This window comes from Symphodus melops (assembly GCF_947650265.1).
Source record: "Symphodus melops genome assembly, chromosome: 1".
In the NCBI taxonomy this organism is placed as follows: Eukaryota; Metazoa; Chordata; class Actinopteri; order Labriformes; family Labridae; genus Symphodus; species Symphodus melops.
In genome coordinates this window covers 35,148,610-35,166,113 of record NC_136691.1, presented here as the reverse complement: position 1 = coordinate 35,166,113, position 17,504 = coordinate 35,148,610, and the positions used below count along the sequence as shown (strand labels likewise).

At 44.3% G+C, this 17,504-nt stretch overlaps 1 protein-coding gene across 2 annotated transcripts; it reads left to right on the top strand.

Annotated features, from left to right (window-relative positions):
* Positions 1-3,171: 3,171 nt before the first annotated feature.
* On the top strand, positions 3,172-17,257 carry LOC306841337 (poly [ADP-ribose] polymerase tankyrase-1-like). 2 transcript variants are annotated; one of them, XM_079371184.1, is made up of 28 exons: positions 3,172-3,790; positions 4,420-4,644; positions 4,898-4,993; positions 5,441-5,477; positions 6,062-6,137; positions 7,750-7,770; positions 9,372-9,466; positions 9,552-9,618; positions 10,091-10,277; positions 10,391-10,512; positions 10,726-10,817; positions 11,011-11,089; positions 11,229-11,400; positions 11,633-11,712; positions 11,930-12,075; positions 12,198-12,363; positions 12,456-12,675; positions 12,828-12,937; positions 13,094-13,282; positions 13,497-13,743; positions 13,923-14,005; positions 14,279-14,399; positions 14,593-14,690; positions 14,875-14,949; positions 15,146-15,251; positions 15,432-15,618; positions 15,748-15,904; positions 16,036-17,257. In XM_079371184.1, the coding sequence occupies exons 1-28, from the start codon at positions 3,343-3,345 to the stop codon at positions 16,120-16,122; spliced, it is 3,789 nt and encodes a 1,262-aa protein (XP_079227310.1). In that variant the 5' UTR covers positions 3,172-3,342; the 3' UTR covers positions 16,123-17,257. The 2 variants fall into 2 exon arrangements, with proteins under 2 accessions (XP_079227310.1, XP_079227311.1); XM_079371185.1 differs by lacking the exon at positions 7,750-7,770.
* The last annotated feature ends 247 nt before the right edge of the window (positions 17,258-17,504 follow it).

Below are 17,504 nucleotides of genomic sequence, written 5' to 3'. Positions count from 1 at the left end.
CAGAAACAATGCTGAATGAAGAAGAACTAGCAGAAGTAGAGGAGAATTAGCAGAAGATGAAGATAAAGTGGAAGAAGTAGAAGACTAAATAGCAGAAGAAAAGTAAAAGAAGACAAACAGTAGTAAAGTAGAAGAATAGGAAATAGCAGGAGAAAAGTGGAAGAAGAAAAACAGTCGTAAAAGGAGAACAAGAAGTAGAAGAAAGTGAAAGTATCTGTACAAGAACAAGAAAGAAAGAGAAAATGTAGTAAAAGAAGAAATACAAGAAGCAGAAGGAGGAAATAGCAGAAAAAAACAGTAGCAAAACTAAAACAAGAAGCAGAAGAAGTAAAAGTATCTGCAGAAGAAGAAGATGTAGCAAAAGCAGAAATACAAGAAGCAGAAGAAGGGGAAATGGCAGAAAAAGACAGTAGCAAGACTAAAACAAGAAGCAGAAAAAGTAAAAGTATCTGCAGAAGAACAAGAAATGCTGTTAGTGTGAATGCTTTCAAGCATTCACACTAATTAAAGAGTAAAAACACTACAGGCAGATCCAACTTTGATGTAATGTCCTTAAAACAAGTCAAAATGAGGCTCAGTAGTGTGTCTGGCCTCCACGTGCCTGTATGACCATCCTACAACACCTGGTCATGCTCCTGATGAGGTGGCAGATGGTCTCCTAAGAGATCTCCTCCCAGACCTGAACTAAAGCATCCGCCCACTCCTGGACAGTCTGTGGTGTATTGTGGCGTTGGTGGATGGAGCGAGACATGATGTCCCAGATGTGCTCAATTGGATTCAGGTCTGGGGAACGGGCAGGGCAGTCAATAGCATCAATGCCTTTCATCTTGCAGGAACTGCTGACACACTCCAGCCACATGAAGTCTAGGATCGTCTTGCATTAGGAGGAACCCAGGGCCAACCGCACCAGCATATGGTCTCACAGGAGGTCTAAGGATCTCATCTCGGTACCTAATGGTAATCAGGCTATCTCTAGCGAGCACATGGAGGGCTGTGTGACCCCCCCCCCCCCCCAAAGAAATGCCACCCCACACCATTACTCACCTACTGCCAAACTGGTCATTCTGGAGGATGTTGCAGGCAGCAGACCAGTCTCCAGTCACGTCTGTCACATGTGCTCAGTGTGAACCTGCTTTTATCTATGAAGAGCACAGGGCACCAGTGGCAAATTTGCCAATCTGGTGTTCTCTGGCAAACGCAGAATGTCTTGCACGGTGTTAGGCTGTAAGCACAACCCCCATCTGTAGACGTCAGGCCCTCATACTACCACGCTCATGGAGTCTGTTTCTGACCGTTTGAGCAGACACATTTATGGCCTGCTGGAGGTCATTTTGCAAGGCTCTGGCAGTGCTCCTCCTGTTCCTCCTTGCACAAAGGCGGAGGTAGTGGTCCTGCTGTTGGGTTGTTGCCCTCCTCCATGTCTCCTGATGTACTGGCCTGTCTCTTGGTAGCACCACCATGCTCTGGACACTACGAGACACTGGACCTTCCTGCCACAGCTCGTATTGCTGTGCCATCCTGGATGAGCTGCACTACCTGAGCCACTTGTGTTGGTTTTAGACTCCGTCTCATGCTACCACGAGACTGAGAGCACCACTAGCAGTCGAAAGTGACCAAAGCATCGGAGCTGAGAGGTGGTCTGGAGTCACCACCTGCAGAACCACTCCTTTATTGGGGGTGTCTTCCTAATAGCCTATAATCTCCACCTGTTGTCTATTCCATTTGCACAACAGCATGTGACATTGTCAATCAGTGTTGCGTCCTAAATGGACAGTTTGACTTCACAGAAGTGTGATTGACTTGGAATTACATTGCTGCTTAACTGTTCCCTTTATTTCTTGAGCAGTGTAGTTTCATGTGAACAGAGTCCTCTGTTAGAACCATAAAATGTAAATATAAAAGTAGCTCAATTGCAGTAACACATTAACAACAGGACACTTGATGTGTTTTGGGACAGTAATTAGTGGGACATACTGATAAGTGGGCTGAAGTGGTTCAAGTACAATGTCCCAACGAACAGCTGCTATGGACTTTTTGCTTCATAATCTGAGTGATTTAGAAATGTTTGGTTCATTCAAACACTGCACAGCGGTATGTGTGATCAATGTGTTCAGCTTGAAATCTGTAAGAACTCCTCAATGCTCCAATGACAGAAATGCATGGGAACATTTACTCTGCCAAATGACTTGAAAGTTATTCCCATGACGTTAGCTGTGTCTGTCTCTATCTTCACTTCAGAATGGAATCCCAATGGACCAGACTTGATGGGAGAGAACATGTGTCAGTGCATACTGTCTGTAGCAGGACTGTAGGACAGTGAGATCTTTAGGAAAAGATGGAGCTGAACGCTGGAGGGCCAAGGAGGTGTTTACTACAGTGGGTCATCAAACCCACATGAGACTGAGGGCTGTTGACAAATTTGGTGAAGTTTGATCAAACAATGTCTGTACCAATTTTGGTATAATTTGAGCAAATGCTTAATGAGTTACAGTAGTAAATTGATTATGCGTATTTTGAAAAATATAGGAATTAACCCTAGGTTGCAGCGCGGCAAAACGATCAGTAAAGCATCCAAGGAACACTGTGGGAATATGGATGACACCCTGCAGTGCAGCCTGCACTTGTCCTTTGTTGTGGCTGCAGCGTACCAGACTGATGGAGGAGGAGAGGATGGACTTGATGATGGCAGTGTAGACGTGCACCATCATGGTCTTTGGTAGGTTGAACTGCTTTAGTTGGCGCAGGAAAGGAGGTGATGTTCAGCTCCCACTTCAGGTCCTGGGCGATGGTGGTCCATCTTTATTGTCTTCAGAGCGTTCAGCTCTAGGTTGTTGTTGCTACACCAGGTCATTAGATGGTCAGCCTCCCATCAGCTCGAATCCAATGAGGGTGGTGTCGTCTAGTGTCCTCTATGAACTTGAGTAGCTTGACAGACTAGTGACTGGAGGTGCAGCTGTTAGTGATTTGATTTGATAGACTGCTTGATGTGGTACTAAATAAAGATTTATTTGGGAGCAGAAAAGTGTCTGAAACCATCACAACATCCTGTTCGACACGCGCGCGCGCGCACACACACACACACACACACACACACACACACACACACACACACACACACACACACACACACACACACACACACACACACACACACACACACACACACACAAAGCGTTGTAATGTATTGTAGTATTTGTTCTTTCTTTGACTGGCTGTGAATTTAGTAAGTCAAATGTTTGTGTGCAGTCCCCTTACTCTCCAGAGTAACCAGCTGACAGGAAACACTGGGCACTTTCACCGGAAAGGAGGAGCAGCTTTTATAGTCGACCGAGAGCTGCTGTAATGGCGGTTCCTCGTCGCTCTTCGCAGCAGCAACAACAACAAACTACTTTACCGTCTCCGCCGAGAAACAGCTCTCTTTCGGGCGCTCCTCCGGCCTCTCCGCCGATGGCTTTGCTGACCTCGGCCGTCGGAGCTCCGGAAATCGAGAGGGAATGTAGCGGAGGAGGGATCGAGCTCGCCGTGGCCTCCCCGGACCTCCCAGCCCCGGTGCTAGCGAGCAGCGCGAGCTTCAGCACGACAACCTCCGGCGGCAGCAGCGTCTCCAGCCCCGGATCAGGAGCTGCTAGTCCCGCTGACGGGAGCAGCGGCATCGGCGGGGCGTTCAGGGAGCTGTTCGAGGCCTGTCGTAACGGAGATGTTTCCCGGGTTAAGAGACTTGTCGACTCGGTGAATGTAAACGCGAAGGACATGGCTGGTCGGAAATCAACTCCCCTTCATTTCGCTGCGGGTACGGATGAGCTAAGCTAATAATACAGCAGCATCACGTTGTTTTTTGTTGTTTTTCAACATTACCTATAATACTGTGACGGCTAACTAGCTATTATTATGTTTTGTCGACGTTTGGCTGTTAACTTTGTGTTTTTTTGTAGATAATATTTCATCACTACATCTATGCTGGTTTGTAACGCAGCATTGTGTTGCTAACAAGCTAATCTGACGTCCCCCCCTCTAATCTGAATATCAGACGGAGACCGTCAACATTTCTTGAGCTCAACCCCAATTATGTATAAAGCCAAAGAACATTTATTGAGCTTAAATTTAATTAAACTGACACGACAGTCCAAAGGAAAGTGTAAAATGTACGATAAACCACATCTGCATCACAACGCAAGTTTACGCTTTGTGTTTAGTTAGCATCACTTCAGCTTTAACTCTGCAGACATGATCATTACTGATCTTTTTTTTGTTTTTAATATTAAATCAAAAAAGTTCTTTTTTTTTTTTCTTAATTGAATTTTTTATTGCTCTTTGTGTTTAAGAATGATTACTGATCAATGATCTGGGCTAGTTTTTGGGGGGGGCTATCTATAAGCTATTACTAAAAAGTCATTTAAATGCATTTGAATCCCCTCACAGGTTTTGGCAGAAAAGATGTGGTGGAGCACCTCTTGCAAACTGGGGCCAATGTTCATGCCAGAGACGATGGAGGACTTATCCCCCTGCATAACGCCTGCTCTTTCGGCCATGCAGAAGTAGTCAGCCTCCTCTTGTGTCAGGGCGCTGACCCCAATGCCAGAGATAACTGGAACTACACTCCCTTACACGAGGCAGCCATCAAAGGGAAGATAGATGTCTGCATTGGTGAGGATCCCTGTAGATTATTATTATTATTCAAACACGGGGACATCTGATAATTATGTTAATTGAGACGTATAGGTATGTGAAAAGGGAAAACTTTATATCGAAGTCTAAAGGGTGACACCATTTTATCTGTTTTGAAAATGATATTTACTTGTGCTGACACTATGCAGGTATGTTAATGATGTAGAGATGTATGACTATTAAAGTCTTCACTGTTTTCTTTTTATTCTTCTTTTTTACATTTTTCACTCAGTGTTACTTCAACATGGAGCTGATCCAAACATCCGTAACACCGATGGCAAATCAGCTTTGGATCTAGCCGACCCTTCAGCCAAGGCTGTTCTCACCGGTCAGTCCCCGTTTGCCTGTCTCTTACCTTTATAGACCTTTAGTCTGCACTCCATTAACACAAGAGGAGAGCTCTCTGTATTTCAGTGGGAAAAAATGACACTACACCCAATATTTAGCAACAACATTGAAGGCATGAGAATGATTCATTAAGTGACCTCTGCTTAGTTTTATTTTATTGTTTTATTTATTTGCTCTGTGGGTTTTTTTTTGTTGAGTTATGAAGCATGCCACTTCAGGAGGGTGCTCTGTGAACAATATTTAAATCATCTGTTTACACCGAAACTATGACACTACAACCTGGTGTTAACTAGTGAGCCTAATTCAAGTAATCGCCTGATAAACATTTGTAACCAGCTCACACACGAAAGAATGACACCACATGCAAAGTAGTATGGAAAGAGTTTGGTTTACTGAGGTCAGATTTTTATTTTTTTCTTTCCTGCAGGTGAATACAAGAAGGATGAACTTCTGGAAGCAGCGAGGTAAGTGCCACACTGTTCGATCAAAGCACACATTTCCTGTCGTCCAAAGAGCTAAACAAATTCAAGTCTCACTGCAGGAGAGAAATGTTGAAGTTGTTAAAAAGAAGTTACCTCACAAGCTCACACACATTCACAGTTATTAAGTTCATCTGAAGTTTATCTTTGGGGGGGGGGGGCAGCAGCTGTAGTATGGTTAGTGTGCGTTCACCGTGTACGGAGGCAATAGTCCTCCAAACAGACGGCACAGGTTCACATCTGTACTGTGGCTCCTTTTCTGAATGTCATTACTCAGTCTCTTCCTTATTTCCAACTCTGTCCACTTTCCCGTCTCTACAATGAAGGCAGAAAAAGCCCAAATGAAACCTTTAATAAGCCAATGGATCAGGTAAAACACATGCAACTCAGGAGAAATATCCTCAGGGTGTCAAATTAGACCAATATGGTCATCTTTGAAGCCCATGTAGCAGTACTTTATCCATTCGGCAACCATGACCGCCTGTGAAATGACATTCAGATTTATGGAGTGGTGGTTTTGATGAGAGGAATACTCAATGAGCTCCGTCTTTTCAACCGTGTAATTACAGGAGTGGAAATGAAGAGAAGCTGATGGCACTGCTGACTCCATTAAATGTTAACTGCCACGCCAGCGATGGACGCAAGGTAAATGAGCCACTCTTATCTCACAGTACGGCACAAAACACACACGCCACAGCACCTTTTTGAAACACGTGTGTGGAGGGTTACCGAATCTTACTCCATTGTAACTGTTCCAAACATTAATCAGCAACAGGGTTACTGAGTCAGATGATTCACGAACAGGAGAATAAAGCAAACATTTGTATTGTGACTGGATAAGTATTTAATTCTGTGATAAAAAGAGGATTAATGTCAGTGGATTTGCCAGAGGGCGTTTATGTGGACCACCTTACTTTGGACCCACCGCTGTGAAACACACACATTTTCTTTGTTCTCTCATTACTCGTGCGTGAATCTCATGAGGCCATCCTTGTAATCCATTTGCTTCCCCCACATCACCAAAACAAAAACATTTTGGGTCTAGATGGTTGAGTTAACTCAGCATTCATTTTGTGCAGCTAAATCAGAGAAACGCATAATCCATAATCCCATACTCACTTTTCCATGTCCCCAACTGGTGCAAAGTGTTTTTGTGACGTAGAAGTCCGCCCACAGTGTGCACACCGTCTGCATCATAATGCTGTAGTTATGTTTGTTTTCTTTTTTCCTTCTTTTAACTTGTATATAATAGGGCCTGACCCACGTTTATTTATTTTTTTATTTTTTTTTGGGGGGGGGGGGCATTCAGACATCTATATTTGGGAGATTAGAAATCAGATATGGACTATTGTGTGATATCTTCCTGAGATCCATGTTCAATCTGGAGAGATAAATACATATAGATGCACACAGTAATTGTGCCGATCCCTCAAATGCACTTGTGGAAAAGATGCACAGTATAACGTAGACACAAAAAGTAACTGTGCATGTACGTGCATCACTGCTCGTTGTCATTTTTATAGCACACTGCCGGTGAACGAGAACTACAAGTGTAATAGAATGACACTTAAATGACATGTTGTTTGACTTGGTAACAAATCAGCTAATATCGGCACATATCTGTGATAAAAGTAGCCTGTAGCGATAATCTTTGTTATGCTAACATCGGCTTATTCGATGCATCGGTCGGGCTCTAGTATATAGATTGTTTATGGCATCATCATGCTCTGGTGTATAAACTCAAACTGTTGTCTAAAAGATGTCGATCTTTCCTTTCAAAACGTTGTCTCCTTATTTCCATTTTTTTTTTTAAGTAACTCACACAAAGAACAACAACTAAGCTAACTATGCCGTACATTTCCATTCATGTGAACAGCATAAAAGCATTGTCATTCATTCCTAACCACATTTTCTTCCACAGATGTTGAAACATGCCGCCTTTTCGTAGCATATTTACAGTTTGCTGAGCCAGTGCAGATCTGCTCTGGGATTCAGCCACAATTTGAAGTCCTCGCCTGTTCACCATGTCACAGAGAAAAGCACTTCTCCCTCCAGCAGAGCGTCTTTCCTCTCTGGCCCTGACTCCAGTTTATAACCTCAGCCCATGTTTGACAGATCAGGCAGTGATTTAAAGCTAGCTCTTGTGTTGCATTGGCGTAAGGAGGGAGAAAAGACTTTGCTTTGAAAAGATACTGTCATTTTGTAATTTTTGTTTCGTTTTGTTTTCCGTGTAACCCTGGCAACATTTGTCGATCAGTCAACATCCCAAAAAATGCTGGTAAGTTGACCTTGATAACGGCCACTTGATTGATGCACTGTTGTGATTTTTTTTTTTTTTTTTTTTTTTTTTCTCGTTTGTTTCATTCCTATTTAATCCATTGTTTTATTTGACCAATAAGCTGGCTGTCACTGTTAATTGCACATCATGGACCTGGGTGTACGGGTCACTCATGTATCCTACCCTGACGCTCCTCTGTGTGTATGCCTGTGTGCCTGACATGTGAATCAGTGAGTGAGTGAGTTGGGTTGGTGTCATGGTGACAAGTCATCTTTATGGATTTGGAGAGGAGCTCATAATGTCTACTGCCTGCTCTCTTCAGCGTCTGTCTTCTCCTTGCACACTCACCCACACACTTTCTCCAACTTTCAGTCACTTGCTACTCGGCCAGTTTTCTGATTTGGCTTTACTTTTTCATTATTTATTTTTTATTAATCATTGGTTTCTTTTGGATGATCACTCATGCATGCCTGAAGGCCTGCCCCTCTGCATTTTGTCAAGCGAATCCTCAATCTGTGTCTGTCATTTGTCTGCGTCACGTTGGATTAGTTGGTATGCAGTAATGAGTGGTCGATATTTCTCACCTGTCATTGTCGTCGTGCTATGCAACCCTCCATGTACCGACTTCTGTTTGCTCGTGTCGACCCACGCTGAGTGACGCCTCTGTGATTGGACTCACCGCTCACCTGATCTTAACGCTGTGGCTTGAGATTTGACAGCTCGTCCTCTTGGTTGACACTAACGTCACTGCATGAAATCTGAAATGAATGAGGCCCCTCCTTTTTTGATTTGAAGCTTGACCTGAGCTAGACTTGTGATAAGAGGAAAAAGATGCCACTTAAATTGGACTTGCAGCTTTGCTTAGACTAACATTTCTTTTTCTTTTCTTTTTTTAATGAAGCCCTTTTTGTTTTAATCTTCCTTTAGCTTGCAGAGCTGCTTTCTCAAACACTCAACCTGCTTTATGTAGCTTCTTTGCATCTGGTTACGGTTGGGGTTGATCGCATTTAATCAAATGTGAATCCAATAACTGCAGGTTTATCCTTTTATAAGTGCATGAATACTTTTATATTTCTGAACATTAGCTGGTTTAAAATGAGAGAAGTTGAGTTGTGCCCAAATATGGTGCTCTTATCCATTTGGCTAAATGTTCACTTGAATGCTCTTCACTCAAGGTAAAAAAAAAAGTGTGTAACCAGCAATCATCCCCCAACCGTAACTCCTATCCTGTCATTTTGAATTTTACAGTCTAACAGTTTCATTAGCCATCTTTTCTAATCATCTAACCACGTTAAACTTAATTTAAAACCCAGGAAAAGAAAAGAAGTAGTGTTGATGTCGACACAAGAAGTTGAAGCAGTTGAAGTTACTTGGCAGACAGAAGCAAAAATCAGCAGACAGTGAATTTTGTCACCGGGTTTAGCCGCAGACGTATTGACCCTTGCATCATCATCATCATCATCATATCTGCAACTCACAGAGCCTAGCCTGCACACTGCTCCTGGCCCTAATCAGCCGCTTGCATCCTGTGGCCATCGAAGGCAGTGCACTCTAAAAGCAGCCAGTGATCTGTGTCTGTAAACAGCTGTCCTCTCTTCCAGTCGACGCCCCTTCACCTGGCTGCCGGCTACAACCGCGTCCGCATCGTTCAGCTTCTCCTCCAGCACGGAGCGGACGTTCACGCCAAGGACAAGGGGTGAGACGCCGTTTTTTTTAGAAAAGAATCAACTTATCAGTCTGCTCTTATGTCTGACACTAACCTGAGGGTCCCGTCCCTGCAGAGGTCTCGTTCCCCTTCACAATGCCTGCTCCTACGGCCACTTCGAGGTCACCGAGCTCCTGCTGAAAGTAAGTCGACTGAGTCTGCCTTCTGTACTCGAGCTTAAACCCTCAGGGTCGTTTATTGTTCTGAATGAAAAAAGGGCTGTGTCCATTATTATCTTGGGTAAGGCAGAGCGTGAAAAAAGTTTGTTTTAAAGCTAAAGCTTTGTTGCCAAAAAAAAAAAAAGTCACACTTCCGACTCAAAAAAACAAAAAACTATCCACGACAAGTGTCGCACTTAAGTGTTGACATTTTAGCATTGCAAAGAGTTGTTGAGACAAATGCCTCTGGGTAATTTTTGACTTGCCTGTTTGTCCAGCCAGCAACTTCAACATTTTATGTGTAGCTTCTTTTTTTTTTATTGGCTTGCTAGTAAAATATCATGTGCAAAAAAAAAAAATAGAAACCTAGTTGTCAAACTTGCGTTTTGATGGTGTCCAGTACTGTTGAAGAAGACGGGCCTTTTGTCTGTGCTCTGACGTGCCATTCTTTCTGCAGCATGGAGCCTGTGTTAACGCCATGGACCTGTGGCAGTTCACGCCTCTCCATGAGGCGGCGTCCAAGAACAGAGTTGAGGTCTGTTCCCTGTTGCTGAGCCACGGGGCGGACCCCACCCTGCTGAACTGCCACAGCAAGAGTGCAGTGGACATGGCCCCCACTCCAGAGCTCAAAGAGAGGCTCACCTGTGAGTGTGACCGAACACAAGGACAAATATTCATACAGGCTTTGCAGCAGATGGATGTTTTATTTAATGTATTTGTTTTTATTTTTTTTATTTTTTTTGTCTCCGTCATGTAGATGAGTTTAAAGGTCACTCGCTGCTGCAGGCGGCCCGGGAGGCAGACATGGCCAAAGTGAAGAAGACACTGGCTCTGGAGATCATCAGCTTCAAACACCCTCAGACCAACGAGACAGCTCTGGTCAGAACAACACCTTACTGCTATCACTATGACTGCGTCTTTGAGTTAGCTCAGTGCTCTCTAGAACATCACAATCACAGCTAACTGTAATGATGGACGCTCAGACAATTGTATGTGACTGTCTGTACAGTTGGCATGTACTCAAGCCGAGACCTGGCAACCCAGATTCAAGAGCTTTACTAATCCAAAATATAATGTCCTCGTGTATTTCAGCACTGCGCTGTGGCTTCCCCCCACCCCAAGAGGAAGCAGGTGACTGAACTGCTGCTGCGCAAAGGTGCCATCATCAATGAGAAGAATAAAGAGTGAGTCATTTACTTTTTTTTTTTTTATTATTACTTAAAAAGAGATCGTAGAGGATGACTAAAATGTAGACAGGAAAACATAATCTAATGACAGGAGAGAACATCAGCTGTATGTCTGACTACATGAAGCTGTAAGTCATTATATCCAAGAGTACAGCACTGGCCTGATCATGACTTTTGTTTTGGCTTCAAGCTTCATGACACCCTTGCACGTTGCTGCTGAAAGAGCACACAATGACATCTTGGAGGTGCTGCAGAAACACGGAGCAAAGGTCTGTTTATTTTCCCCCCCATTCATTTCTACCTGATTTTAAAAATGGATTTATATTTGCTGTGTAAAAGGTAAAAAGTGGTCGGGTAGGTAAATACAAACAGAGTGCTGACACACACGTTCACTGGCTTTGTCTCCAGGTAAATGCAGTGGACACTCTGGGTCAGACGCCTCTTCATAGAGCAGCGCTGGCCGGTCACATTCAGACCTGCAAACTGCTGCTGAGCTACGGGGCCGACCCGTCCATCGTGTCTCTGCAGGGATTCACTGCTGCTCAGATGGGCAACGAAGCTGTGCAGCAGATTCTCAATGGTAATCCCACTCTCTACTCGCCTGGTTTGTTCTTAGGCTTAACTTGGCCTTTAAACTGTTTGAATTCCTTGACATAGACGAGGCAGATTTAGTCGGCTGATGTATAAATATTTCTTTTTCAGACTTTCACCAGATTTAAACCCTGATCATGGAATTTCCTATTTTGTATGGCAGTCCTTTTTCATGCAGATTTCAGTATTTCGTGTTTTGTTTTTTTGTTTTTTTCTCCCAGAAAACGTTCCCACACGTAACTCTGACGTGGACTACAGGTTTCTGGAGGCGGCCAAAGCAGGAGATCTGGACACAGTGCAAGTAAGTTCAGCAAGCCAAATATATGCAGCAGTGACTACACTTTGTTTCCATTGTTGATTTTGAGATCATTCGACATTTTGCACGTCAACGACAGTCACAGCAGTCTGTTTTTTGGAGGGGGTGCACTCATTTTCCTGGCACTTGGATGTTGTAAACATAATTTTTAACCTCTCTGTGTAGTTGCCAATAATCATATTTATGTGTCTGTGTATGGCAGCAACTTTGCACTCCCCAGAATGTGAACTGCAGAGACCTGGAGGGCCGTCACTCCACTCCTCTCCACTTCGCAGCTGGTTACAATCGAGTGGCTGTGGTTGAATATCTGCTCCACCATGGAGCTGACGTCCACGCTAAGGACAAAGGGTGAGTTCTTTCCCAAACTTCTCACCTGCTTGTAGTTAGGAGAAAGATGTGAACATTTTTTTTTTTTAACCGGCCGTACGTATCTGAACATCACACTCCATCGTGTTTTTCCTCTCCTGCAGAGGCCTGGTTCCCCTTCACAACGCCTGCTCCTACGGCCACTATGAAGTGGCTGAGCTGCTGGTCAGACACGGAGCTTCAGTCAATGTGGCTGATCTGTGGAAGTTCACCCCGCTTCACGAGGCGGCGGCCAAAGGAAAGTACGAGATCTGCAAACTGCTGCTCAAGGTGACGATTACATGTTGTCTTTCACAAAGTGACTCCTCGTGCATTAACTTGTGCACTGTGCCTAAAATAATGTCATGCATAACTTACTTCAGCATGGAGCCGACCCCTCCAAGAAGAATCGTGACGGTAACATGCCTCTGGACATGGTGAAAGACGGAGACACAGACATCCAGGACCTGCTGAGGGGGGATGCCGCCCTGCTGGACGCGGCCAAAAAGGGCTGCCTGGCCCGAGTACAGAAACTCTGCTCGCCAGAGAATATCAACTGCAGAGACACGCAGGGACGCAACTCCACACCGCTGCACCTCGCAGGTAACTGATGACAACACGCTCCTCATGTGGTTTCAAGTGAAGGATTTTTTTCTGATCTCTTGGTTGTTGTTTTTTTCTTGATCTCATAAAATATTTTAATGTTAGTTCTAAATTGTTCCAAAATGTTTAATTTTCATGCTCTTCCTTCTCAGCTGGCTACAACAACCTGGAGGTGGCAGAGTATCTGCTGGAGCATGGGGCTGATGTCAACGCGCAGGACAAAGGAGGCCTTATCCCGCTTCATAATGCTGCTTCTTACGGGGTCAGTCTCCGCAGTAACCAAAAACAAATGACTTGCACTCGTAGATTTCTTGAGACGCTCTCGTGCCAACGCTGTAAATGTCACTTCACTGGTTCTGTCTGACTGATGGACTTTCAGCTCTCAATAACTGGGCCTTCATGCCTCTCTTCTTTACAGCATGTGGACATTGCAGCCCTGCTGATCAAGTACAACACATGTGTGAATGCTACAGACAAATGGGCTTTCACCCCCCTCCACGAGGCCGCACAGAAAGGTCGCACTCAGCTCTGTGCGCTGCTGCTGGCTCACGGAGCCGACCCCACCATGAAGAACCAAGAGGGCCAGACTGCTCTGGACCTGGCCACGGTAACCACCTCTCTCATTCAGAAGTAAAGAGCTTAGACAAGTCTGTCTTAAACAGTGTGGCAATCATGTTTCATAGCATCGTGATTGGCTGATTGCTCCTCGTTCTATTATCCGTTTTTACTGAGGGCTGCAAACTTTCTTTGAACTCACGTCATCTGCTGGGACTTAAAATCAGGCTCCTCTCAACTTGTTGTTCTGTCCGTCCGACCTGCAGGCTGATGATATCCGGGCCCTGCTCATGGACGCCATGCCTCCAGACGCACTTCCCAGCTGCTTTAAGCCACAGGCCACAGTGGTTAGCGCCTCAGTCATTTCCCCCGCCTCCACGCCATCCTGTCTGTCAGCCGCTAGCAGCATAGACAACTTGGCGGGCCCGCTCACAGAGCTGGCCGCCGCAGCTGCCGGCGGGAGCTCCGGAGTGGCAGATGGAGCCACAGGCACTGAGCGCAAGGAAGGAGAACGTGAGTTTGTCGTCTTCACTTTATTGATTGTAGCTCAGATTAGAAAGCTGCTAAAACAATATTAAAGTATCGACAAAGAGAATGTACGAGTTCTTTGTGAGGAAAATATGCATTAACTCTATTTTACATTTAGTTTTCTTTTTCGTACTAATGTCCTGTTGTCTTTTTCTTCTATATAGTGGCGATGCTGGACATGAATATAAGTCAGTTCTTGAAGAGCCTGGGCCTGGAGCACCTGAGGGACATCTTTGAGAGGGAGCAGGTCAGCCATCACATATTCAGTTACAAGTCTGATTGCAGGAATATTGAAGTTGACACTTCAATAAATGTGCATATTGCAACGTTTTGACTCATCATATTCTTTGTTGTGTCAGTGTGGGGTTTAAATACCATGAATAGAGTAGAGCCGGTAGAACAACTCTGTTGGGTTTGTGATCATTGGAGCAGCTGGATGTTGAAGCAAAAAAGACAAAATAAGTGGAGTCAAGTTGTTGGTATCAGTATTTCAACTTTTCTTTCATTTTTTTCCCCTCAGATCAGCCTGGACGTACTGGCTGACATGGGTCACGAGGAGCTGAAGGAGATTGGGATTAATGCTTATGGCCACCGGCACAAGCTGATCAAGGGTGTGGAGAGGCTGCTGGGCGGCCAGCAAGGTCAGAGGGAAATGTTTTGTTTACTTTTAGGAATCATCAAACCATAGGATCGTGCTGCGCTGTCTGCCACATCTCTAAAATCTACCATGCATAGTCATCCAAGTCAGATGACTTTAACATAATCCTGGGTCTGCTCTTCAGAATGACGTTGGTCCTGTGATGGCTAATGTCCACTTGTCTTTTTTTTTTTCAGGTGCCAATCCCTACCTGACATTCCACTGTGCCAACCAGGGCACCATCCTGATCGACCTCGCCACAGACGACAAGGAGTACCAGTCTGTGGAGGAGGAGGTGAGTCCAGTTCGCTCTGTCAAAAAAGAGATCAAATGTTTTAAATCCATTTAAGGAGTCAGATTGTAGAAAGAAAATAGATTTGTGCTTTATACTTGATTTGACCGCAGCAGATAATGAGAAGAACATTTTCTACTTGCTCCTGAGAAATAATATAATCCTGTTGTCGCCGTGTGTCCCTTAGTTGCAGAGCACCATCAGAGAGCACAGAGACGGAGGAAACGCCGGTGGTGTGTTCAGCAGATACAACATCATTAAGGTCTGACTCGGGGAAACTCTGTTCTTCTTCATCTAATTTAATAAACCACAGAACTAGAAGAGCACCTGCACAGACTTCAGCTCAGCTTGAAAAATGAACTCTGTAATGATTTCAGCGACTGAACAGTGAATTCGTGGTGTTAAGCATAATTGGAGCTCCGCATGATATTTGATAAACATGTTATTGCACTCTGCAGATTCAAAAGGTGGTAAATAAGAAGCTGAGGGAACGTTACACCCACCGGCAGAAGGAGATCGCAGACGAGAACCACAACCACCACAACGAGCGGATGTTGTTTCATGGTAACCACACCCACCTTCCCCTCCATCTAAACGGTTGTGTGCGTCTGCGTCAGGCAGCAGGGGTGCCTCATTTCATTTGAAGCCTTCAAGAAAACAACTTAAGCCAGGCCTGTGTTATTGTGTAAAGCGTTTCATTTGAATGACTGCATGTCATCTCATTCTGCCACTGCGTTCATTCAGGTTCCCCGTTCATCAACGCAATCATTCACAAAGGCTTCGATGAGCGGCACGCCTACATAGGAGGGATGTTTGGAGCGGGGATCTACTTTGCAGAGAATTCCTCAAAAAGCAATCAGTATGTTTACGGTATCGGTGGAGGCACAGGCTGCCCAACGCACAAAGACAGATCCTGCTACCTGTGCCACAGGTAACTTTAAAACTGAAAGATGTTTTAGCTGTCGAGCTACTTCCCACCCATTTTGTTTTTAAGGTCGTATGCAGTATTGTGAAGAGAGACGCTTAAAACTGACCGTTGTCGTCTCGTCTGCATTCACAGGCAGATGCTGTTCTGCAGAGTCACTCTGGGGAAGTCCTTCCTACAGTTCAGTGCCATGAAGATGGCCCACGCCCCCCCAGGACACCACTCAGTTATCGGGCGGCCCAGCGTCAACGGCCTGGCCTATGCTGAATATGTTATCTACAGAGGAGAGCAGGTAAACGGGCACTCCAGCATATGAGAATGACTCCTCATCCTGTTTTAAACATTTAAAATAAAGAAAGACATTTCACCTCAGCCATGTAGAGTGTGTGTGCGCTCACGTGCTTCATCTGTTTTTTCCTTCAGGCCTATCCAGAGTACCTCATCACCTACCAGATCCTTAAACCGGAGAGCGCAGCGCAGTCTTCTGCAGGAGCTGAGCAGAAGTCGTAGTTACTCAACATCACAAACTCACACAAGGACTCGATGCTCGTTTTTTTTTTCTCTCCTTTGTAATGCAAATGCCTGAACACCTTTTTATTTACCGAACACATTTCCAGTAGAACCCATGGTTACCAGTGCTGTATAATACTCTCTATTATGGTGATGACACATTTTGTTTTGCATTGGCTGCATGTTATTACAGAAGCATGAGAGGCCCAATAGCGTGCGTGGGTTCGTTCCTTCCCCCTCCCAATCATTGGGGAGGATGCTTGTAGAGACTTTGAAGTATCAGCATTATCAGTTTGTTACTCTTTGTCGCCTCATGCCTTGTGACTGTGCAGAATCACAGACCCCTCACCTCTCCTCACCCACACTGTCTCACTGTCAGAGCCTGAAACCTGTGGACAACTACTGCCACACCATATCTGGGTTCATCCTGTACAGAATGGCCTTTGGTTACTGTGATTTCAATGCTAAACTCAAGACACTACCATACACGTAACAGTTCATTGTTGCTATGCTGTATTGCTAACTCTCATACCGCAAACACTACAAACACTGAACTGAATTTGTTCTTTGTGGTTTTCTTCAGGACTGGGCATGCTCCATTGAAAAAAGTCTATCTGTTACGTCACTATTTTATTATTACAACAGTCTGGACTTGTATGAGAGAAGAGTGTGCTTAGTTACAAAGCTGAAATGCAATGTAAGGCATCAGAATTACAAAGACGCACACTCAAGGTGTGGATGTACATTTAAAGCGTTATATACAGTATATAGGACTGTGCATTAAGACAGTAGAGTCAGTAAATGTTCATAATGTTGAAATGTGCTTGTGATGCCTTACAAGGTAACTTCCTGATAGCCAGTGAACTCATCAAGGCACCATTTCTGTCGCCATGGTCTTACTCACAGACGTCACATGCTTATGGATTTGCACTTTTACATAGAAACCTATTTAAGTTATTTTGAATTTAAATTGCAAGTTTGCGGGAAAAATATTTGTACAGGTTGTGTAAATGGTTGTGTATAACTGTTGCTGTTTAACAGTATCTTTGAGTTCAACAGTAAATGACATGATCTTTTTCCTTTCATGCCTTCTTGATTCTCCCAACTTTTTTTAATAAATGTCCCATTAACAGCTCTTTGTGGTTTGTTTATTTTAGTAATGGTCAAGTGAGATATTTGGCAGGACTTTTTCTGTAAAGTTTGTGTCCTCACTTTTCATAAAAAAAATGGTGATGCAATCGAAGCACGACTGTAAAATAACTAAACCAGTTAGCCCACTGTATGACACTTGCAGTAACTTCAATAAAGTCTCTATAGAAATAATAAAATCTTTAATGTTAGTAACTAATCCTCACATGTAGTGTATAAAACCAGATGACTTG